The sequence below is a fragment of the Halyomorpha halys genome, unplaced genomic scaffold (genome assembly GCF_000696795.3).
Source record: "Halyomorpha halys isolate HHAL.00 unplaced genomic scaffold, Hhal_1.1 Scaffold965.1, whole genome shotgun sequence".
Taxonomy (NCBI): Eukaryota; Metazoa; Arthropoda; class Insecta; order Hemiptera; family Pentatomidae; genus Halyomorpha; species Halyomorpha halys.
In genome coordinates this window covers 208,322-234,224 of record NW_027114872.1, presented here as the reverse complement: position 1 = coordinate 234,224, position 25,903 = coordinate 208,322, and the positions used below count along the sequence as shown (strand labels likewise).

At 31.8% G+C, this 25,903-nt stretch overlaps 1 protein-coding gene and 2 long non-coding RNA genes across 4 annotated transcripts in view; 2 read left to right on the top strand and 1 right to left on the bottom strand.

The window, feature by feature from the left end:
* The window catches only part of LOC106687454 (uncharacterized), a 14,066-nt gene extending 10,714 nt beyond the window's left edge, over window positions 1–3,352 (top strand). For both annotated transcript variants that reach the window (XM_014431351.2, XM_067051986.1), the window contains exon 9: window positions 1,411–3,352. In XM_014431351.2, coding sequence (XP_014286837.1) covers window positions 1,411–1,742 — 332 coding nt within the window. In that variant the 3' untranslated portion in view covers window positions 1,743–3,352. The remainder of the gene's footprint in view (window positions 1–1,410) is intronic.
* Window positions 1,597–25,896, bottom strand: LOC136796897 (uncharacterized). Its single transcript, XR_010844685.1, has 3 exons — window positions 25,764–25,896; window positions 16,540–17,193; window positions 1,597–1,726 (listed from the first exon to the last, which is right to left on the bottom strand). It is a non-coding gene; the product is annotated as an uncharacterized lncRNA (long non-coding RNA).
* LOC136796896 (uncharacterized) lies at window positions 16,890–17,867 on the top strand. The gene is made up of 3 exons (XR_010844684.1): window positions 16,890–17,029; window positions 17,099–17,208; window positions 17,857–17,867. It is a non-coding gene; the product is annotated as an uncharacterized lncRNA (long non-coding RNA).
* Window positions 25,897–25,903: the final 7 nt, after the last annotated feature.

The window sequence follows — 25,903 nt, the reverse complement described above, 5'->3', positions numbered from 1 at the left end:
TTACAAATAATAGGAGATTATATCTAAAAAAAAAAAAAAAAAAAAATTACAAAGAAAAGTAAGAATAATAAATAAACATTGATAACAACTGAGTATTTATATATCGTGAAAAAATAATCGTAGTTCTACTCTGATAATAGTAATAGTAAAGGTAACAGGAGTAACATGAATAACATAAAGTGAAATAAGGTAATTTAACAATCAGAAGTGAAAGTTTACAAAATAAAATAAAAATATATATAAAAAAGTACAAGGTGTGATATAGATAAAAAAAAGTACATACAAAAATTAAAAATAAGTAATAAAGTATAGAAAATAAGTGAAAGAATGTGATGGTAATGAATAGTGATGATAATGATAAGTGAAAGAAGTTAATAGAAACATGTGAAATAAGAGTATACAAAAAACAAAACAAAGTAAATGTGAAGTTAATAAAACATAGATGAATAATTAAGGTAAATGCAATGATAGGTAATATAAGTGATAAAGAGAAAATGTTTGGTGATGATAATAAAATGAGTGTAAAATTAATGAGTCTTAATTAAGTTTAATATATGGCTGTATGTATGCGAGATTATAATTTTACACTCATTTTATTATCATCACCAAACATTTTCTCTTTATCACTTATATTACCTATCATTGCATTTACCTTAATTATTCATCTATGTTTACTCTATGACTGTATTAAACCAATGCCAAACTCTTATTAATCCATCTTTGGCCCTTAGCACATATTGAAAGACCTTCACATATTTTTAGGGTTGATCAATAGGATTAATATCGATTGACTGTGAGGTAGAGTATCCACATTGTACTTTCTGGCATATTTTCGAGGTCTTTTTCCTGCTGAAAAATGTAATTTTATCTTATTCCCAATTTATTCAGCACTAAATAAATTGAAGATTTCTTTTTAAAATGTCTACATATCTTATGTGTTGCATAAATTCAAGAGATCCCACTCCAGCAGCATTTATGCAATTCAACCATAGACAAAGAGTGGAAGCTGCATTTCTCATTTTCTGCATTTCAAACTTTAGGCCTTTCAGTTATTGGATTAATTTTTTTGCTTACTTTTGATTTAATGTTGCTTTTTATTTTAAATTAGTAAATTTAATTAATTTATTTTTGATTCATGTTTATGGTTGGTTATTTTCAATGATGAATTTGTAATCTATTTATATATGGTAAAAACATATTTTTTTATTTAAGACTTAATGTATTATTAATTTTAACTTATTTACTGCAAATAATAATAATATTTTTTTATTTTATCTAATTTAAAAGAATGCAAGTGTACATATATTTTTTTCACTGACTGTATTGAAGTTTTAATGTCAAAAAGATGTAACTGTTTATAATCTGCCTCCATTCTATGTTTACATTAAATTTTTATTTTCCTTGTCAAAGCTTCACCTCTGAAGAAGGCATACATGAGAGTAGCACTCTCTGATTATGCAGGCACTACTCAAACAGGAACTAAGGACCACAAGATATCAAAATTAAAGCAGGGTCTCTATCAATCCAGTTCAAAATTAAGACCAATTGCTCCAAAAATCACACAATCATTGGATAATGGAGTGAGATTACAAGTGGTTCACACCAAGGAAAACCCACTGATTGAGGCGAATCCAGGTATCAGCAAGCGATGTCTCCGCACAAGAAGAAAATCTGGTCAAAAATTTGACCAAACCGCAGCTCCATTTTTCATAGATATACAAGAGATCTGTAATGAAACATAAAATTCATACAGATGTTGTTGACAGAATTTTGTTTGTAAATAATAACAGTAATGTAATTAGTAGAAAATTATTAATGAAACTCTGTTACCTTAGTTATATATTATAATTTTTTTTATGCATGTGTACATAAAAAAGAAATTCGTATTAAAATGTATTGATGCCCATTTGGTTTACATCTTTTATTATATATGCTCTATGGAAAAAACAAAACATGAAACAGATAATGTTTTCATATCTCTAAATGTTAGTTTCTTGTTCATGAAAGTGAAATTTCTTAATTAAGTTGTACTTGTAAGGGGAGACTATGGACATCGGATTGTGGATTTCAATTAAAAAATTTTTAGTGGTACTATATTAAATAATATTAGATAGGTGTTTGTAGATTTTTGCTAATGCACCCTAGGAAATGAGAAAAAAAAAATATCTAATTTCAGAAATTATTTGTAGTATTGTATTCCACCTTTGTTCTTTATGTATTTAATGGTTGTTATGTATCAATCAATTTATTTTTTGCGCAGAATAAGAACAAAAGATTATTCATCTTGTTTAATGAGTGAATTATATAAAAAATTATGAAAGCCAAAAAATCCTTCTAGTAATGTAGATCAAACAAATCTTTTTAAGGAAAAATCAACTCTGGTTTTTTTTGGCATCTTTTGTAAGCCTTATATACATATATGTATTTTTCTATACATATAAATTTCATTTGAAATTTTTGGACGTGTATTTAAATCAGTATTTAACAGTTTTTGATGATGCTAAAATCGAATCTGACTTGCTTTTTCTTAATTTTTTTTTTGTATACTTTATGGGAAGCGACTTTTTTTTTTTTTTTTTTTTTTATATAAATTTGAACTCATTTTATACGATTGATAATATATTTTTGTTACTCTATTCCAGAAAACAAATCAATTGGTAGATTATGCCACTGTATTATAAATCAAACTCAGTATAGAAATAATTTGAACTGACTGGATCAAATGAAACAAGTGGTTTAAAATATTTTATTGGGAGAAATAAAGTTGATAATCATTTTCACTCCCCTACAAGCCCTTTAATACAAACTTAAGAATATAAATCAAAAAATAAAATTTGTATGCTCAAAATTTTCACCATCCTTCAATTTTTTTTTCATGAATCTTAGTAGTTGTTTAGGGGCATCTAAACTGCACTAAATGGTGCACATAAGACCTCAGTAAATAAATTAGAATAGGAAATATAATAAGTTTGAGTTTTTTTTCGTTCGAAACTACTTTTTCTCCCTTATAAAGGCATACTATCTAATATAAATAAACCTTACTTGATTTCGGCTTAAAAAATATATTTTTGAAATATATATATTTCAATTAATTGAGATATATATATTAAAAAATATATTTTTCACAGCTCCTTTGACACAGAAGCAAGAAACCATAGACAAGAAGTGTGAACTTTTTCAGCCTAGTATCACCAAAAAATTTTTCATTAAAGTTGGTCACCTCATTCCTAGTCCCCCCCCCCCTTGTTAGTGTGAAAATGAAATTACCAAAGAAATCAAAATATAATTTTAGTATGCAGTATAAATCAGAGTTGGGCAGTTTTAATTGCATGCACAATTATTTACATCTTCAGTCACCTGGGCAAAAATGCACCATAATTAAAATAAGAAAAGATTGTTATTGTTAACATATTACTTCACACATTTTTATTGTTATTATAATGACGTTTTATGTTTATATTATAAATATAAAAATTCATTGTTGATGAAGAATTACCCTGAAGTGATTGCAATTTTCATAGAGTGGGTATCTAATTACTTTTGTTAGTGTTAAGAAATTCTTTGTATCAATTACATTTAAATAAGCTTGTAATTGGTAATTTGTATTACTTTGGTTCAATTATTAATTGATTTTTATTGTAATTGAAATTATGTTTTGCCCACCACTGGTATCAATCACTATTTCATATCAAACTTTCTTATCATACACAATTCATTGATAATCAATGTTAATTAAAATTATAAATTTATTGTGAACACTGTTTCTTATATTGTGTTAATTGACCTAACTGTTAACATTAGTTGTCTGTTTATGTAAGTACGTGATCAATATCACTTTTATTGGAATGTAAATAAATATATTTTAGAAGTAATTTCATCTATTGTGTGAATATGTATATAGTGTAATTTTTAAAAATAATATAACCTTGCTAGAGTTATGTTTATGTTGATTACTTGTGTTAGTCATACATATTATTAATTGTGCCATTTATGTAATTGTTTCCCTCCTTTGTTAATTTTTTGTCAATGTTATATTATTTTATTATTTTTTTTTTTATAAGCTTATCAACCAACTTCATATTTTATAAATCATATAACCTTTATTATTAAAAATAACTGATTAACTATGTTCTTACATTAAGGTAATTCTTTTGTTTATATTCCTATATAAACTTTATTGTAATAGGAAAATTATCTACTGTCTGTTTTTTATGAATACTTGAAAATTTTATGCAAAATATTAAAAATATGTGGTTTAGTCTTAAAAAGTTCCTTTTAATGTTACTTCTGTATTTTTTTTTTATTACAATAAAAAATTATTCTGGTCTCCTTTTGTTTCATTGCATGTTATAAAATAAGTAGATGTTAGTTATTTATGTAAATATTAGAATAAATAATTATAATTGTCACTTAGCTTTGTGATTTGAAAAATTAATAAAAGGAAGATGGTCTGGGTTCGGTGAAAGAAAAACTCTAATAGTGATTATACAATTTAATTTGAGCCAACGTTTTGCCATACATTGCAGGGCTTCATCAGGGTTAAATAAGATACAAAAACTTAAATGATGTAAACATAAATGAACAAAGTAATTGAAAAATTAAAAAGAGATTTACATGGAAACGTGGCAATTAAATAAGAATACTAAAAGGTTTTAGAAAATTAATAAAAACAGAAAAAATAACAGATAAAAAAAATTATAATGTAACTCTTGTTGTTCTTCTATTAAATTACATAAAAAACGCTCCCTAATTTCCAAATTTGATAATATTTATCAATCCTTTTTCTTTTTTTTATCTGTTATTGTTATCCATTTTCATTAATTGTCTAAAAGGATGCTTATTTAATTGTTACGTTTTACTGTACATCTTTTTAATTTTTCATTTATGATGAAGCTCTGCAACTTAGGGGCGTTGGCTCAATATAAATAGTTTAATCACTATTTGAGTTTTTATTTTGTCTCACCCGGACCATCTTCCATTTATTATTACACACTGTAAATCAGCGATCTTCCAAAAATTATTTAAGTTTTGTTTGCACTGCCTGACTTTATTACTAAAAGACATTTCCATACTTCCAGCTTTCTATGATTACTTAAAAATGTATGTCAAATAGTGATACTTTTTATACTTGTCTTGCTTCCTGATTACTTGTTTACTGTAAGTACCTTGTTACCGACATGATCTTTTTCCTGAACTTTCAGCCATTCTGGACAATACAAATATTCATCAGTGAGCATTCCTTAATTTTTCTTCCCCATGTCTTATAGCAGGCTATTTTAAAACTAACCAAAGAAAAAATTAATGAACAGAATGGATATATTGTATCTATGTATGAATGTATTATTCTTTTTTGAAATTGAATGTATATATTCTTCTAGTGTTCCGCAATATACAAAAATCTTTTGATTAATCTACTGCTGATTTTTTTATTCAATTAGATTTTTTAGTCCATAAACCTTTTAAAATTTTCCCAACTTTTTAAGCATATTAATAATTTTTTTTTATAATTTTAAAAAATCATTTATTGTATTATTTTTTTACATTTATTTATTCAGATTGTATTTATAATATTTTATTATAAAGTACTTTTTCCTTTGTGTGACCCACCAAAATAAAAATTGAAATAACAAGATTCACTTAGGAAGGTATAATGGTTAGCTGAACCTGGTGGTATTAAAGGTCCAAAACTGTCAATCCCCTTATATGATGTATCCTATCCATTGCTATTAAACAAAATACTGTCACTCTCTAATTTCCTAAACCATTCAAACTGTACTCTGTACAGTAGAGTAGAAGTGATTAGAATAACCATATTTGCATCCCAATAGTGTCTTTCCTTTTCTTATTTTCATCCTAACATAAAACTGAAAATGAGGCCTCGAAAAAAAAATTCCAACAATTGTTCTTATCTTGCCAATAAAGTGATTTGTTTTGAAAGATTTATTAAACTGTCATGGCTTTAAGTAGATCACAACTATGGGTTCTTGTTCCTGGTATGGTTCAACCAAAAGATTAAACAAAATAAAATCCTTGACCTGGAACTCCTAACATCAGATATCAACAATGAGAGTTACATTTTGTATTTTTTCTATTTATCTATATATTAGATTTATTCATCTCCTGTTGCGAATGTGTCATTTTTTTTTGTCTATGTTTTGTTAAACTTAATTTTCTTTATCTTTTTTATAAATTAATCTGTTATATTATATTTTTATCATTTAATTTTTATTTTATTTTATTTGTGTTATTTTTAGGCTTTTTATATTGTATAAATGAAAACATAGTACTCTAATACTTATTGCCCTTGATTGTGGCAATTTGTATCATCATTCTTTTACAAAAATTTTAAATCCCCCAAAAATTCTATGTTCATACTTACTATGAGGAAGACTATGAGAGCAACAGGGTATTAACTCAAAATCTTGAAAACGCTAATATTATTTTTTGTTCGGTTAATATAGTGCACCATATTGGTGTTTGATGCATTTCCTAACCCTTATTCAAATTCTGGTAAATAGGAGCCTTTTTTTTTTTTTCATTTGTAATTTTATTGGCTAGGCCACTTGCTCCTCTCACACTCCCATATGTATGTAGAAGTTGGGAAACAGGTATTAAGTATTAATTTAATGATTCAATTGAAAATGAATATACATATTTAGTTTATTTAAAGTATACCAAAAACGTTTGTATGAAATACGCTACATCTAGATGAACATAAGACAAAGCAAATCTCGAGGCCTTTCCACCCATTTAAATTTAATTCACTTTATTGCAAATAAAGCTGTAGAGACATAATGAAATTAAGTATAGAGTCAATTGAATACAAAGAAAAAAAAAATATGAACTAGTATTGTCTTGACTGCCTTAGACGATCACAGTAATAAGATAGAAGCGATAGTGTCCTTTTTTGTCAAGCTAGATATTTATGAGCGAATCTAATGACACCAAGGTAAGCCATTATTTTTACAATACCCCTCAATCATATATTTTAACCTTTATTTATTTTATATTTCCATAACATTTGAACATTTGAAACAATGTTCTTGTTTCATTTATTTTTTTTATTTTTGTTTCAATTTAATTTAATTTTTTTTTAGTATTTAAATTTATATAATAAATATTCATGGCACTAATGACCACAATATTTTGTGACATTTTATAAAAACAACCAACAAAGACTGTATTTTAAATGGTACTTTAATTTCTTAATCCATTTTTATTAACACATTCTATTACATAAGCATCTAAATTAAATAAAATGAACAATATAAAGTTGTTCATCACAAATATAAAGGAGGATCCAATGATAGCTGAAAGCTTTAATATCAAAAGGATCTAAGATTTTTATTCTGTCTTTACATCCCATAAAAACAAACAAAATACACATTAATCACAACAAATAAAATATGAAACAATTGGTAATTTAATTAAGGAATTTATTTCATAAAATAATATCAACCTAAGGACAATCTATTCCTTAAAATCATGCTCCTTAAGAAATTCAGCACTTGAACCATAATTTTATCATTTAATTATGGTACATCTTGATCAATAGGTAGGTATAAGAATTCACTTCAAAAGAACCATGATTGTAAAGTAGCTAAACATAAAATGAACACAACCATAGAAAAATATCTCTACCTTATTTTGTTCTTCAAATTATTTAAGGAAATTAAAACTTTATAGAATTTTATGATAACATAAACATATTGCTATCCAAATAAAAAAAAGAAGATGGAAATAAAATATTTATTACAAAACATTTTGAAATTAAGTAAAAGATACAACAAAAGGAAAATGATACACCCTCCTCTTTTGTCTTATATAATGTAAAAAATAAAACAGAAAAGCTTTTCACTCTTTAGTATCTTACTGATACACCTTTACTTCTAGTAACTTCCATAAGCCAATTTAGGATTGATTGACCCAGCTTTTAACTTGTAATGACCTTTCAAATTTTTTATTGTTGTATGCTCAGAAGGAATAATCTTCTTAGTTTTGATTGAGATTTCATTGTGTTCAATCGGAAAATTTTAGAATGGGAGTCCACTCAATCACGAAAGAGCGTTAACAGATAAGGATGAGGAGTTTTACAGGCAAATAACTGATACAGTCAGTGATTAGACAGTTCATCATATTATTGAAGGATTCAGGTGATATAGAACAGTTCTCAAAGAAATCTGAGTAAGTCTAAAAAAACAAGGCCCTGTTTACAGATGAATCTAAATTTAATACATTTGGATCTCATGGAGGAAGCCAGGAGAATTGAAAAATAAATCTTCAGGCCACTATAAAACAGAGAGATGCTGGGATAATGGTCTTTGGGGGTATACCTCAGCTACTAGGAACAACAGCTTGCCTTTTATTGTTGATATCATAAATAAATATACTTATATTGACATTTAAAGACAAAATTTGACAAAAACTTGAGCATTAAAACAATTTTCTGTTTAAAGCGATTGGTTGGTGACCAATATCTCAAATGTATAAAAAATAAAATAAATAAGTTAGAGGTACACTGAGGTTAAACAAATAAATTAATGACGAAATAAAAGTATCGGAAACCATATTTAAAAACAACTTAAAGATTACTTATCTCCTTACAGCGATAGGCATACGGAAATCGGGGCCTGCTTCCGGAAGACTTCAAATTCTTATTTTAGAGATCGTCAAGTTATCTAATGAACCAGCGATTTCACGAGCCTCTCCCAGGTTTTTCGCTTAATAATTTCTATTTCCAGAATCACATTACAAAATATACTTCGTTTTCTTAACTTCATTTATATTAAATGTAAATGATGATGTTCCGTCATTTTCAACTTCTACGAAAAGGGTTCCATAACCAAAAACATGTTGTGAATCTCTGAAATACATTTCACTGAGAAAAAAAATCATAATCAAACAAAATTTAGCCAAGAAACAGCAAATAATTGAGGCATTCGAGCGTAAAACATGGCAAATGGAATTTTTCACGAACTGCAGTTTTTGGCAAGACCGACATTTATAAAGTTGATTTCATATATTGCTGAAAGAATCTTTAGGAAATTTGTTTTCTTATGACAATAATGTTGATATTAAGTAATGGTAAGTGACTGCTGGTCAAAGGTAATACATTGTAATTAACAAGCAATTTAAAATATTAAAAGTCTTCACTCTTCCAGTTACCATGCTTTACGACCGAACGCCTCAATTGTGGTATCGGATAGAGTCGGACAAAAATCAGTTTTAGTTAAATTAAGTGCTGTAGTTATGGATACTATTTTTAGTTATTAATGATTAATTAATAACCGAAAATTGTATTCATAAAAACTACAGTTACTTTAGCTACAGCTCATTTTTGTCCTTCTCAGGTATTGGAGTTTGTAGTCAAGCAGGAAAGGGAACTTGTGAGAGGACAAACCAGGTATATTTTTTTATATGCTGGATGAAATCTCTAATCTAGTGATTTCTAAAGTGGGTGCTGCAGCAATTCAGGGAGGCGGTAATGGCCACAGGTGGATTTAGGGGGCGACGAATAACTACAAGTTGTCACAGTCAACAATATTACTGCTGCAAAAATATAGCCGAGTTCAATAATTTCAAAGTTCAAAGTTTCTAATTTACACCTTTCTTTGGCATATTTTAAGAAAAAGGTAGAAACATTAATACATATATATTTTCGATTAGTTGTTATTATAAAAAATAATAATGATTTCCAGGAGAGGACAAAAAAGTTTGGAGATTACCGCTCTAATGTGATGACATTTAAAAAAAAAAATTACAGATTATAATGACTAGTTCCGAGGGTTATCGTGGAAAGAATATGATTGATGTGAAACAAAAAATTGGCCTAGTAGAAAGCCGCAAACGGCGACTATTTAAAATTTATTTTTTGGATTCCATGTTCCAAGCAACGCGAACCGATAAATCTATCATTATAACGTCAATAAAATTAGCTATCTAATTTATCTGTGGAGTCACTAGGCTTTTAATTTTAATATTTCATCTTAAATCTTTTATTTCTAGCTGGTATGCTGATCCATTTGTATGGCTCTCTTTCAATAAAATATAATTAGCAACCTTATTTACAAAATCACTTTGTGTTTTTATTTTTAAAGTTACTATGTTTGACTTCATTCATTTCTCAAATATTCTTTTGATTCTGAGCCAAAATGGTTTGTAAATCTATCTCTAAAGTAGTTGGTTGTAGGTCTAATAATTTTAAACGCACAGCAATATCTATGTACCTACATAGACAACAAAGTCAATGGTAAATGTTAAGTTTATACCTATAAACTTAACATTTACCATTGACTTTGTTCACGACAGTACCTAATAAGCAGGAGGATATTACACGTTCGTGTTGTTCTTTAAATTGTAAGTTATTGTATATATTTTTTGTTATTAAATATCAAACAATTATCGTACGTTAACGAATTTATTTTTATCGCGTCTGAAGGTATTTAGTCCTATTTTTTCGCATCTAAAATTCTCGCACCCTTCAAAAACTGGCGCCCTGGACAAATGCCCAGTTGGCCCATTTGAACCTTGCTTAGCAACCGATGATAGAATTGAGGGAAAATTAAAAGGTGTTTATCCCCATTGTTGCAGGAACCATAAGAATATGGGGGTCTATTTATTTAATTTTTGTTAATATAAGGCAATCCACAGCGGAGGTGACGTTTTCCATGGGGGTCTTAACCTTGGATTATTATCTCATATATAGATAGAGTGATCCATCTTTGTTATTCAGAGGCATAACTAAGGATTACAGGGCTCCAATAGTTGAGTTATTTACGCCACTGTGTTCATTGCTGTAACGAGTAGATTATATCAGATCGAGAGTATAGATAGGGTCTACAGAAGCATCTAGAGCTTTCCTCCAACTCCGCTAAAGTTAATTGACAATAAGAAACTATACATTTGCATACAATTGAGAGAATTTTAAAATACAAAATCATGAATTATAGTTAATTATTGATTAACTATTCTTGGGAAAATAGTTAAAAATCATTAGTTTGTAAAAACACGGTGAGCAAAAATATTTATTTGTTGGCGGTTCTAAAACAATACTGTATGAGCACGTGTGCCAATTCCTAAGATATTATTCTAGTAAATGTCACAGTTATATTAACAATAAAACAAGAAAATTTTAATACTTTTTTTTATAAAAAGATAAAACTTTAAAATTATGTGACTAATATATATATAAAGATATATATGTTAAAAGACTTAGGCGGAAGGTTCTTTTTTAGAAGTTAGCACCTAAAATCTCTATTTAATTTTAACTTGAGTAAATGATATACGTGATAATGTGAAATGTACTAAAGAAAAAAGAAAAATATCCTAAATCGGACTAGTGTTAGCAAAGATAAAGCGAATTTTGGATCCATGGTTATTTTAAAGCATCCTCAGCAGTTTTCCATGGTAAATTAATAACAGAAGTCTATTATTATTGAGATTGGATTATTTTTCTAAGGCTCACGAGTGAAATTGTCCAGGAGGCATGCTTTTTCTTTTCAAGGTGTTGCATGTGAACTAGAAGCTACAACTATTATACTTCTCTGATTTCCAGGAATTCGTTCATAGTTACTATTTGTCTTTTATAATTTTCCTTAACAATGAGAGATAGTTAGCTATCTACTGAATAATGTCCTCACACTTGTCGGTATAGTGTTCGTCTAATTCAACGAAAAAAAAATCATTTGGCTCGTCTACACGATGGTAGTTTTCAGCCACTGCCATGGTGTAAATTGTATGATAGTTACAGTTATGATAAGGTTTACTGTCTTCGTAGAACTGTCGCAAAAGGGATGGCGTGATATTCGATAGTGACTGTGAAGCTATTATGAAGTAATTTCTATACTTAGATATTACTAATGTCCTCTAAAGGTAAAACGAATGATTGGTCTTCGCAGTATCTGGTATGTGATCACCTATAAATAAGGATATGACCGTAAAGGAAAAAAGAAATGAGGATAAATGAAACGAGAACATTTTAAAATTGTTTCCTCGGGTTACGTTTTTTGCTTCCCTATTTTCCTAATAACCGTAAGTAAAGGTTCACGTCTTAATTAATCTCTACGTTTCAGAAAAAAATTGTTTCTAAATAACTACCGAATTTTTGAAACCAAGCCTTTTTACTAAACAGAAAGATTGAGATAAAATAGTCCGTGGCAACTTGTATGGAATGTTTTAAAATAAGCATGGATCAATATAGATGATATTAGTTTTGTTTTGTAGATGTTCAATTTATCATTCGAAGGAGTATCAATAATGTTACTGGTGAAATACAGTTTTTAATTTATTCGAAATTTTTTTTCAGGTTTTAGAAATAATATTGTTTTAACCACTTAAATAGTTGTTTTTTAAAATAAAAAGCTAGCCTTTATGCGCTTCTTAAATAAAGAACTCGACCTCAACAGATTTATACAACAAAAATATAATGTATGGATATAATATAATCATTATATTATCTAATAAATAAAAAGGAATATTTGTTCGTTTGTACTTAATGCACGGCCATAGTCTTCGTCCTATTGTGATGGGTATTTTTGCTAAATTATCAGGATTCCTGGCAGGATTATAGGGTGGTCTAATTTTTTCGGAAAAATGAAGTATTTTGGTGTGTAGCTCAAAAAGTATTCATTGTTAAAAAAAATAATTTCAGTAAAGTAGGTCAACATTTTTTTTTCTTTTACGAAAAAGCAAAGGATATTCGTCTTTAGCGCCGTATGAAACCCTCAAATACCATTTTTCACAGAAATTAAAAATTGGAAATTTTCATCTTGATTTATTTTGGAATTTTTTTTTTCTATTCTGGTGACTATTTTTCATATAATGGTTCCTAACTCTTCTGCATTTTATCCAATTCCTACGTTAAACTGTTGGCAATCTGAATGCCTCCTCTTTCAACGTACATTAACAAAATATACATACAGATAGAAATACATTTTCAAATAAAGAAAAACTTTTCAAACGTTTTATTTTTATTTATTTATTTTTTTAAACTTATTTATTCATTCAAGTATTTCTTTTAACCAACTTTTTATTATATTTTCCTTTAAATCTATGTATTAGTTTTGTTCTGGTAAAATGTATTTATTTGTTTGTTTTTCGGTAAACTGATCTACTGCTGTGACTATTATTAATGGTTTGCCACATTGCCGTCTAATAGTTAATTTTTTTAGCGGGTCACTGGACAGAATCTAGGAGGGTGAATTCGGGAGAGTGAATTTGTCGATCAGGTGAAATAAAAATTGTGAAATGGAGGGAACAAGAAAGGGAAATAAAAAAGGAATAAATTGAAAGATTTGTATTTAGTGTATAGACTGGAATCGATTGTAAAAGGAAACTGTGGGGGAAAAAACTCTTTATATTTTATTATATTATGTAATTTATATATGTCCGATCACGGATTGATTAGTATGCTGTGTAATGTAGCAACCCGATGTATTTGGGCAGCATGGATGAATAATGTATTTCTCCCTCTCTCCGGTTTTAATTTGTTTATTTGATTCGGTTTGTGCCTTTTAGTGCAATTTATAGAGCCCTAAGCCACTGCTAAGCTTGGTGTAGATGTAAGACCAATTTTATGAAATGCAATCAGGTAAGGCGATATAATCTTGGACCAAATAATTTTATTTTAGATTTTTTCAAAAATTCGTATTTAAGGGTTTCTCGATGTGCTAAAAACACATATTAACTTTGTTTCACTCCTAAAAAATCTTTTACCACACTTTGATAGGTCAGTCGATCTGAAATGTTTCCATATAGTACTGATATTGAAAATTATTCATATTTTATGTAGTGTATATATGAAAACATAGATAATCAAATCGTCTAAAAGAAAAAATCACCTAAATCGGACAACTATTAACGATTATACAGCGAAGTTAGTTATTACCATTTATGTTACTATAGGTACCGCCTTATCATTTCATATGTATGTTAATTGATATCAATTTGATTGCGTATAATTAATGTATATACTTTTTCAAATAGGCAATAGTGAAGCATTTATATAATAGTCAAACATGGTCGGCCTGATATATAATTACATGCACTTATTAATTACTTTATGGTGCATTTAACAAAATGTAGTTCGCCTGACACTAAAACATTTTCCAAACAAGTTGATTATTATTAAGTCATTGCAATATTTGGTGAAATATGATTAATATTTTTTATCTGTTCAGTTTATGAATAATTTTTATTTTTATTATGCAATATTAGTTGAATAAATACCATATCTTGAGAAATGTTTGATATCTCAGAAACTATTTGGCGTATATATGTCTATTAGGGCACAATTCGCAACCCATTAAATGCAACATAAATTTGTTTATGATGATTATATTCCTAAGGACTAGTTTTCATGATATCGCCCGAACAAATTCACTAAGTGATTATAACTCGTTATATGTACAACTGTATCTCGGGAATTATTAAACATAAAAAACTCAAGTAGAACTCTCGGAGGAAATTGAAGCCCATTAAATGCACTATAAAATAGTATATAATGATATTCACCTGCTTGTCCCATTTTAAGAGTTATTGGCAACAAACCTAAAAATATCTGGTGACCATTTAGAAAAATCTGTCGTATCTACGGATCACTAGGGAGTGACAAACTTTTAGCACCGCACTTTTCAGATATTTGTTTCATCCAACTGGTTATTATTAGTCCAGCCTCTTTGCTGAGTATGCTATGTGGTAGCATGCTATGAGAAGTATTAAGAGTCGTAGAACTCAAACTGTTACTATATTTTTTTTAGAACGACGATAAGGAAAGAGATGACGAATCAATTCATTATACTTATCTTACAAATATATAAAGGAATTTGTAATGAAAGGAGAGCTATTGAAAACCATGGTTCCATATATAATCACGAATTCTATTTATTAGGCACACTTTTTTTTATTAACTATGAATAGAAAAAAATTGCAAAGAATCCTTTATGTGAACAATGTTAATAAATACAACTCCTATTTTCTGTAAATATTGTGTACCCATGCGTACATGAAAACATTGGCCGCTTTATGGAAGATAGTTGTAGTTATCTACAGGCTACATCCCTATTCTAACACCATGGCGAAGGGTCAAGCTTTCATTTCGCGGGACTGCCAGCAAAATAAAAGCCGATCCTCCAGGCTGCATTTCCTCGCGAATGAACTGAAATCTGCTCATAGTTTATAGAGGTTCGACCAAGATTTATTATTTATTATAGATCATTATTATAGAGGTGTAGATAGTTGACCGTAGATTAATGCTTGAAGAAGTTTGTCGGGGGGTGCGGTCAGCAAAGAACAACATAAATAAACAAAACCATATTTATTTATTTTATGCCGACGTTTCGACCTGAGTTTCAGGTCTTCATCAGGGCTATAGAACAAAAGAGATAACAACAACATTTAGAGTAACATACAATTGATACAAGAACATGACCACTAACTGCACACCAAATGCAGACCAGAGCCCCTGAAGACCTTTATGCTCCCGCAGTCCAAGCACTTATCGAGGGGCTTAAAGATTATTCCTGGAAATCTTTAATAGCTGGATCCACACCATTGGGTGCACTTCTAGCACCCATATTTTAGTCTGCACCGAGCAGACTGGTAAATGTCCAAGGAATAGCCCGAAACGTATGTGGGAGGATTGCATTAAAAGTGATCTTGCGGATATGGGTCAGTACGGTGTTCTTTGGACAAACTTGTGGTATTGGCACTGAATCTTCTGGTAACTAAGTCTTTATTTAATTGCTAAAAATACTTATGCTCAAAAAATCGATTAATATTAAATTTAAGATAGTTCCATATCTTTTTGAAGATATCGGAGTATATCCATTAGTTCGTTGGGATAAATAGAAAAAAAGTTTCAAAAACTATTACGTAAAGTGAAAAGCCATTTATTTATCATTTTTAATGCACATTAAAATAGAATATTCATCAATGTTTCTGATTATTGCAAAAGCAAATTAATGATCCTCATTAAAATGTGCCCTTGAAAAATACTTCATTATATACAGCATTATATACAGCATTATATACCTCATTATATACTTCATTATATACATAAACGAGAAGAATTATGACTGATAGGAATTTTTTTAACATTTCTATATTACAAATTCCGATTTCATGAACACTTTCATTTCCTTTTTTTATATATAAAAAGCGCAATTCTTTTGTGTAAAACAAAATTAATAAAAAATGTTGTTCGTATCAACTTTATAAGTGAAGTCTCTGGAAGTATGAAAGGATTAGAATAAAAAATTCGTTTAATTTAGGACCACATTTCAGATACTGAGTATGCTTACTTCATTAAAAAAAAATTAAGTAAGGGTTCTTCTTAATTTATTTAATAATTAATACAAAGAAATAAAAAAAGTACGCATAAAATTAAATTTAAAATTGATATTGTTTCGAAAAATAACCATAAAAAAAAAAAAATAATAACATTGAAAAATTCATGAGGAATAAAACCATTTTTAATTCTGTTTCACAAATTATTTAAAAATAGAATTGATTTCACAAAGTGGCCATATCGAAATAACTCACCATTAGATCTGTAAAATCTTGAGGACACTGGGACTCCGATTGTAATCTGGTGTCATCATGACTGCTTCTTGCCATTAGAGTGGTATTCTTTTAACTTTGAATCGAGGTTTTTCGTGGGATAAAGATTTCGGGATCAAAGGGCACTGTTTATACAGATATTGGATTTATACAATTATATTTTTTTCTGTGTGAATTTTGAACAGATTGTTTATACCATATGATTTTAGTAAGAATCTCTAGTTTATTAAAAATATCATATGGCAGCTTAACGTGAAATTTGAAATTGGGGTTTTATAAATCTTTGATTCCATCTATATCTAATGAAACTAGATGTTGTTTGAGGCGACCACAGATGAACCTTATCTCCTAAATTTTTCATATTTCTTATGTTCTTGTCGAAGCCTCGTCGGGAGGTTTGATGATTTTAAATCCCTCCCATTGCTCTCTTCTCATGTCAGCAGTTGTGAATGAACGATATTTATAAAGCATGGTAATTTAACCAAATAAGTACAAGATATCTATATTTCTTATAAAAATAAAATTAATATTTTATATACAGCTTATTAATACTGTTGCTGCCACCGTTCATCCAGCTTGTGTTCACTTCGTGTTTCCAGATGTTCCAGTAGCAGACTCCTCCTGAGAATACTGAACCTACAGGAAACACAGGTTAGTGCTATTCTTGTTTATATAAGTATATTCTTTGTTGCAGGAGGTAAGAAAAAAAAACACCAAATAAGTATCACAAAAATAAGTTTCTCACAAAACAAATAAATTAGATACATTAGGAACCATTTCTGAATAATAGATAAATTGTGGTGGAAGCGTGAAGTAGTGAACAGGTATCAATCAGTTAATGATCGGTGGCTTACCACAAGGATTTTTGTGCTAGTCGTAATACTAAAGTTTTAGCTCGGTAGAATTCGTAGAATTCTCTAAAAACGATAGGTCATGGTCTTCATGGATGGTCCAAAGACGATACACAGAAAAGGATTCCCAAGAGTACACACAACTCCGAGTTGGTTTTCAACGCCAAAGTGTTTAATTCTATTTTCGAAAAGAGAATCGTTATAAATAGAAAGGATAACAGCACTTAGTGATCAGAAGCACAATAATTGAAAACGTACAAGTGCTTGAATTAAAGTGGAATAAAATTACAGAGCCTACAGTAATAACTTTGAAACACGTCTATTTTAAAATAAAACTATTCTATTTATTTATTTATTTTGTGACATTATTCAAGCAAAGTAACGATATATAGGTTTATTTTTTTTTACTTTAAATTAAAAAAAATAACCTTAAATCTATTTCTATCAGTTCAGTTACCATTTGGTTTGATTCAGAAAATTCCTTTAATAAATCCATAAAAAAAAAGGATCTAAATAAAAAGATGGAGGAGCCGAAATAAGACGAAAGGCTGTAGAAAGGAACATGATCGAACCAAGTGTCAGGCGAAGCAGTTCATTAGACGATATGGTCTATTTATGGTCGCTTATAAGTTCAGATGCCAGTTATTATCACATAATAGACTTACAATCTTACTAGTTTTAAATAATAGTATGTCCGTCATAATTGTCTTGTTTTCCTCCTAAATTACTTTAATTTTGGATGGAGAGAGCAAGGAAATGAGGGACAAGATATTTTTTTTTTCTTCTTTGGAAAAACAAATTTCTCTTCAAAGTTTGTACAGCTATGATTCTTAGAGTAAGTAATGTTCTAACCAAATAACCACAATTATAAATACCAGTTGTAATATACCAACTAATTTTTGCCTCCAATGTAGTTTGTAGTTTGCAGTTAGAGTGTTTACAAGTTAGAGTCTCTAATTTATTTATTATTATTTATTTTGTGAGATGTGTCACTCACTATTCAAGCAAAGCAACGATATATAGGTTTATTTTTTTTACTTTAAATAAAATTACATTTATCCTTAAATCTATTTCTATCAGTTCAGTTACCATGTGGTTTCCTCCTAAATTACTTTAATTTTGGATGGAGAGGGCAAGGAAATGAGGGACAAGATATTTTTTGGAAAAACAATGTTCACTTCAAAGTTTGTACAGCTATGATTCTTAGAGTAAGTAGTGTTCTCACCAATTAACCACAATTACAAATACCAGTTGTAACAGACCAACTAATTTTTGCCTTCAATGTTGTTTGTAGTTGGCAGTTAGAGTGTTTACAAGTTAGAGTCTCTAACTACTTTAGAGTTTTAAAAGTTATTGCGGTTGGCAAACTACCGTCTACAAACAGTAGGAGTTGCAACTAGCGAGGTCGTAACTTGAAGTTGAAGCATCTTGGGCCGTCTCTTGATAAAGCGTAAACAATTGTAAGTAAATACCTATTTGAAATAAGTACTTCCTTACAATCTTGAAAGTATGGATTTGCAATCACGAATTTATTTCTATGAACAAATACAAGTAGTAATCACAAATAAGTTGAAATAACTTATTTAATAGTTTCAAGTTTCTTGTTTTTTAACCAATGAATACAAAAATTAAAATTAAAATTTTCGCCCACTTTATAACGTATTGTTTCACTTTTTAAACTATTTCTAAAACATATGCCGTCACCCTCTTGTATGTTTCCTCTTTTTAACATTTTTAAATATCCAAATACTTGCAACGCACTGTCATCTTCCGGTAACTTCGTCATCTTTGTAACGTATTTTTTAACATTTTCTAAAACCATTTATCGTCACCCTTTTGACGCTTTCCTCTTTTAAATATTTTCTACTTATTATTTTTTGTTTTTATCCACTTGTAACATTTCCTCCAAAATACCCTGTCATCTTCGTAACGTATTTTTTAATTCTGAGTCTGGTCGTTGGCGGCGTGGAGCTCACTTGGCTGCCAGATTTGCTTCGAACAGGTGCGTTTTATTCTCTATTTTTCTTACCTTTCTTTTACCTCTCCCCTCCCCTCCCCCTCCTTTTCTATTCTTTTCTTATTTTTCCTTATAATTTTTAAATTATCAATAAACAAAAATATTCATATTCCTTTGCATTATATAACTTCAAACTTTTATTTTATTTCCTTAATTATGTTATTTTTACTTACTTATTCAATTAACTATATATTCATTTTATTTTCCACTTCTTTCGTCACTGTAATTTTATTAATTTCATTCTGAACAATTATTTACTTTTTGTCATTCTGTTTATATTTTCTTTTTTGAATTTTTGTATTCAGTAGTTGTTATCTTGTTCTTTGTTCTTAACCCTGTTGAATACTGGAAATTCTAGCCGAAACGTTGGCACTATTAAATAAGCTATTTCAACTTATTTGTGTTGTACTTTGACCGCACACCCCCCAACCATCTTCTCTTCATATAATCTATCCACGGTCAACTATCTCTCATCATTACTAGTAATAATCGTTACTTGTTAGCACATCCGAGTACCGAATTAAAAATTGCAATCGGTACAGTGTGTAGGACGACTCCATGTAGAGAAAGTTACCACAGTCTACATTGCTTGCTACCTTTGAAAATATAAAATTGAGTTTATATTTGTTAAAATATAAATCTTATCTTATATTATTTAAATGTAAATCTAACTATTTTATATTTAGATTATATACACTAGATTAATTTGTGCTTACCATTTGAGCAGAGTTCTGAGATATTCAAGGGAACAGGACAATCCAGGTACAGGGTCGGATGCAATTCCTGTCCACGGTTCTGAGGATTCAATTGGCGAAAGAGCTAGGGAAGAAGGAGGGATTTGCAAGAGAGCGCTCGTTTTTGGAAATTGCTCAAGATCTCATAGATACAAGCGCTAGAGAGGTGGAGGCCCTAATGGACTCAGATGGAGTATTGACCTCATGGAGGTGGACTCGGATGGAATATCATTGGCCAAGATACATATCCACAGTATCCAAACCCTTGGAGAAGAAGAGAACAAAGAGATGGTAGAAGAGAGAGAGCTAGTAACATAGAAAATAGAAGGAGCCAAGTTAAACCCAGAAACAATGGTCGGCGAGAGGACCGCAAGTGCCATGGGTGTGGTAAAATTGGACACCTGGTAGCTCAACGCCACCGCACCCGATGTTTTGAATGTGGGACAGAGGGACATATTGCTCGACAGTGTCCCTATATGTATCGGTGGAGAGAGCTAAATTTGCCTGAACCGATAGAGGTCAATGCGCAGATATTACGGAGAAGGGTAATCTCTCGAAGGACGAACGGATCCATGAGTGAAACCATGGAAATGACCGTGACCTCAGGGACAAAAACTGAAGCAGGGGACTATGAGTAAGAGGAGGACTTGGAGACGAAAAGGAGAAGCAGCTTGAACACGAGGAGAATTTTGAGAAGCATACCCACAGAGGGGCTACCGCACGTTGGAGATCAACCATATGAGAGGAGAACACGGCGGTTTGCCTATAATAGAGATTGCAGGAGTGAGGTTTCTGGTAGACACCGGTAGTTTCAGTACTATCATGTGTCGAGAGGCTGTGGAGAGGTTTTGTTGTGGAGAGTGAGCACACCGGATTCAGGTATGTTAGTGTAGGTTAATCACCCTGGGTGGCCCTTATGAGGTAGAGGGGGAGGCGGAAATAGGTTTGAACCATTGGGGATTTAGTAAGGGCATCTTGAAAGTGCATATTATAAAGATCATGCCGAGGGAATATAAAGTAATTGTGGGGTGAGACCTGCTAGGGAAGGTGGGTGCTTGGATTAAGAATAGCAGGGGAAAATGGACGATTAAGATAGGAGGTAATACCTACAAATGTCGTCAACAACAGAGGAACGAGATTTCACGGATTGAGGCAATCAATCAAGCTGAGGACTGGAAATAGCGACTCAAGAGGGAATACCAGAAAGAAGGGGATATCCTCGGGGCGACCGGGAAGACTGTCCATGAGATCCCACTGAAGCAGGACAGGGTGACATACGTAAAGGAAAGGAGATACCCACAGGTACTACGTCACCACATCCGGGAGGAACTCGAAAGTTTAAAACGACAGCGAATCATTATTGATAGTACATCTCCATACAATAGTCCATTGTGGGCGGTTAAAAAGAAGAGTGCTCCGGGTGATACTACTGAAAAATACAGAGTGGTGATTGATTTCAGGAAGCTGAACGAGAATACCATTGACGAAAAGTATCCGATCCCCAGATTAGAAGACATTTTAGACAGACTGGGCGGGGCGATGGTATTCAGCACACTGGACTTGACCCTAATGATCAACATAAGACGGCATTCACTTTTGAAAGGGGTCACTATGAGTTTACAAGGATGCCGAATGGCGCCCCCATAACCTTTCAGCGCCTGATGGACGAGTTTTTGAGAGAAATTGACGAATCCGTCAGTCAGATTTACATGGATGGCCTCCTTGTGTTCAGTAAGAAAGAGGTTGAACACGTGCGACACTTGAACGACACGTGTTCCAGAGAATAAAATATTTTGGGCTTAAATTGTCGGGGGGAAAGTCGATGCTGGGAAGGAACAAATAAAATTTTTGGGTCACACGATTCCTAGGGAGGGAGTTAAACCAGACCCGGGTAAAGTTTCAGCTATTCAGAAAATGGCGGTACCTAGTGACATAAAAGGAATTCAGAAGTTGTTGAGGACTCTAAATTATTACAGGAGAATTGTTCCAGAAATGACGGAGTATCTCGTTCCACTCAACAACCTACTCAAGAAAGGCAGGAAGATGATCGTCACCCCGATGATAGAGGACAATATCAGACGGTGCATGGAGAGGTTGCAGCAAGAGCCGGTACTAGCTTTTCTCGATTTTAATCGACAATTCACGATAACCACAGATGCAAGTGAGTATGCGCAAGGAACGGTGCTGTTTCAGGAGGGTGATGGGGAAAGCGCTCAATGGCGTACACCAACAGGCGCCTTACGGAGAAGGAAAGTAGATTCAGCAAAATGGAGCGAGAACTCCTGGGAATGGTGTGGTCCGTCGATCACTTTAGACCATATGTGTTCGGTAGAAGGTTCAAGGTACGTACTGACCATAGACCACTCCAGTGGGTGGGAAAACTGAATGAATCGTCAGCCAGGATAACTCGCAGGAAGGAGCTTCTAGCGCAATATAACATGGAGGTTATATATTAACCGGACAAAGAAAATGTGATGGCCAATTGGTTGTCTCAAGCCATAACCTCGAACGCCGTGGAACAAGAAAATGGGGAACCATCCGGTGTCATGAGGAATGGATGCCGAGAGAGGAACATCAGGATGAAGTGGAAGATGATATTAGGGAAGAATCTTCGAATAACGAGAGTTTGAAGAAAGACTAGGGGTCATAGAGAAAATGGAGGAAATAATTAATGCCAAGAGGAGACAAATTATTTGGAAGACGAAACCCACCGGAATGATCAAAATTAATCATCGTGAGTACTAGAGAAGTAAAATAACGACGGTCTGATCGCAACCAGGCGTGAGGAATGATCAGATCTGTAGAATGTTGAACAATGCTTCGAAGCCTGGAGAAAAGTGTCACTGTAACCTGTATGTTGACAACGAAACTGTTTGGGAGAAGATCAAGCGGCTATGGCGTGATGAACAGATTGGAATGGACAGGGCATTCCGTTGCAAACTGATGGTGGAAACCCTTCTGGAAGAAGTACAACAACGAGAAGTCACCTTAGCGTATCATCAGGGTAAGACAAATCACTGGGGAATCCTTGAGACTATGCAAGCGTTAAAGAGAAGATACTTTTGGTGGGGAATGAGGAAGACTATGTCAGAGGTTGTAGGAAGCTGCGAGGTTTATCTACGCACTAAGTGCGACACATATCCGCCTAAAGGAAGACAGGAAAAGACACCTACCACAGATGCATCACTCAAAGATTTACAAATCGACATTTTTACATGGAAGGGGTACAAATGGGTGACTATGATTGATCTCTTCAGTAAGGCGGCAATGGCGCACCAGGTGCAGGACAGGTCTTCGGAAGCAGGATTAGCAGCTCTCCGCTTGTTGTTTCAGTTCTACGGAGTTCCGGAACGCATCTCATCGGATGGTGGAAAAGAATTTGACGACTCTTTGATACGAAAGGAAATGAAGGACTTGGATCTCAAATGGCACCTCAATACACCAGGACACCCCTAAAGTAGAGGAGGCGTAGAGCGGCTTCACGGAACGCTGAGCAATCACCTTCGAATGTACCAAGTAGACCAAGGACTGGAACCGGACAAGGCAATGCCAAAGGCAATTGCGGCATACAATCATTCGGTGCACACCGTTACGGGATTTTCGCCGTTTGAGATCCTTTTCGGGCTTTGTGGAATCCGGCGGGACTACAATGGCACGGCGGGTGACGGTGTTGAGATAAGCAGCAATCATGTCACTAGGAAAAAGCTATGGGAAAAAGTCTGGGGAAAATTGGTGAGGGAAAAAGCCTGGAGAATAGTTTGGGAAAATTTAAACCTCACAGATAGGAAGGGAATGATAAAAATTGGGACAATTGTATATAGAAAGTTGGGATCAAACAGGGGTAAGGGAATATAGCGATACGAGGGATCATTCAAGGTGATATTAATAAGAGAATATAATGTTGTAACTATTGTTCATATTGAACAACTTAAAGTCCCACTGACCGAAACACCTGCACAAGAGTAATCCGGAGTGTCCTCATCTCAACTTATCTGTTGTGTATGTTTTTTTAAGTGGTGATCTAATTTTTGTTTAATTTATCTTTGATTATGGCGATGTACTGAATAAATTACGTTGCATTTTTTTTTAATAGTACAAATTCATGATTTTATTTTTGTTTTGTGTTTCTTTCAGTTTGTAATAGAGTTTATGAGCAGTGTCAATCTTTTGTTTTGTTTATTGTATATACTTTATTGTAAATAGTTATTGTTGTTGTATTTTATATTAATTTATTCTATAGTTGAAGTTTACGAGGATTGTTCGTAATAGATGATTGCTAATAATGAAATCTGGTTATTTTTTTTAAATAAAAAATTTAAAGACTCTAAAGTGCCTAAAAAACTTTAGAGGAAGAGTTTTTGAAAATTTAGCATTTAACCACTGTTCTATAACTGCTGATAAACTACCCCATTGTATTCCAATTTTTTCTGCAAGGTTTGCCATAATGAAAAAATGTTATCAATAGTTGAACGATTTCATCTAAAACCACATTAGTAGTCTCCGATAATTTCTTCAGCATATTCTGTGATTCGACTAGTTAATATTTTAGCGTAAATATGATAGCGTTTTATATAATAGCGTAAATATATCGTAACATACAGGAAGAAGTGAAATTACTCGATAGTTATTACAACCCGTCGTCGGGCCCGTTTTGTGAACAGGAATAAGTAGAGACTCCTTCCATTCCTTTCCTCAGGCATCTTCTCAATTTCCCAGATATTTTTAACCAAATGGTGTATTTTAGAAACTCCAATTTCACCAGATGCCTTGATTAGTTCACTACGAATATTGTCATTTCCCGCTGCTTTATAAGGTTTTAATTTTGCGATGGCCATTTCGACTTCGGCCACCCCCGACCATCTGCTCATATTAAATCTACAGTCAACAATAAACACCTAAAAGTTGTATTTTGAAAACAATTTCAATGCAATCATTCCAGAGAAAAAAAAGGAAGGGGAATAAACCAAATAAGAATTTCAGGTTCTTGTTTGTATACAGACCGATCCATAAAGGAAAGAAGTGCATAAAAAGAGGGTGAAGATCCCTGCATTGAATGGAATTCCGGAGATCCTCACAATAGAATTTAATGGGGAAAATAGTTCTTTTATCATTTACCAGCTGGTGCTAACGTCCTTGTGTTCCATCATGATTCTATCTTGGCTAGGTATCCTTAAACACCTGATTAAGGGCTTTAACTTTTCCAAAATGTAGGGATCTAAAGAAATAACGTCGCATACGATCCAGGTAGGAAAGGATCATAGTTGACGCCCCGAGTCTTTGTGGAATATGTTATTCTTTTTACAGCTAAGTTTAAGATTGGACTAGGTGTTATGCATTGCAGGTGTAAGGAATTGCAATAGGGTCAATTTCTGAGAACTGTAAAAGAGACTGACGGGCTTTGAATTTTGGGAAAAACAATCTAAACTGTTTTAAAAAAATCATATCCAATTTACAAGGATGGAGTTGAGAATTAAATTAGCCTCTAAGCCGTGCATACTTTGTTAAAAACAACCTGGAGGAAACGCACCTTGTGAACGACTTTATCTAGCAGTGAGTTCGGAAACATTCTTTGTGAATATGAAAAGCTCTACATCTAAAGCTTACAGAAATTGATTCAGCTCATGCTTCTACTGAAGATATTGTTTGGACTCATTCCAAAGCTCTACTGTTCTTCAGCAGTTTGACATTTCTTTGGGGCCTCTAGGTAGCCAACTAGATGCCACAAAATTGAAAATAAATAATAA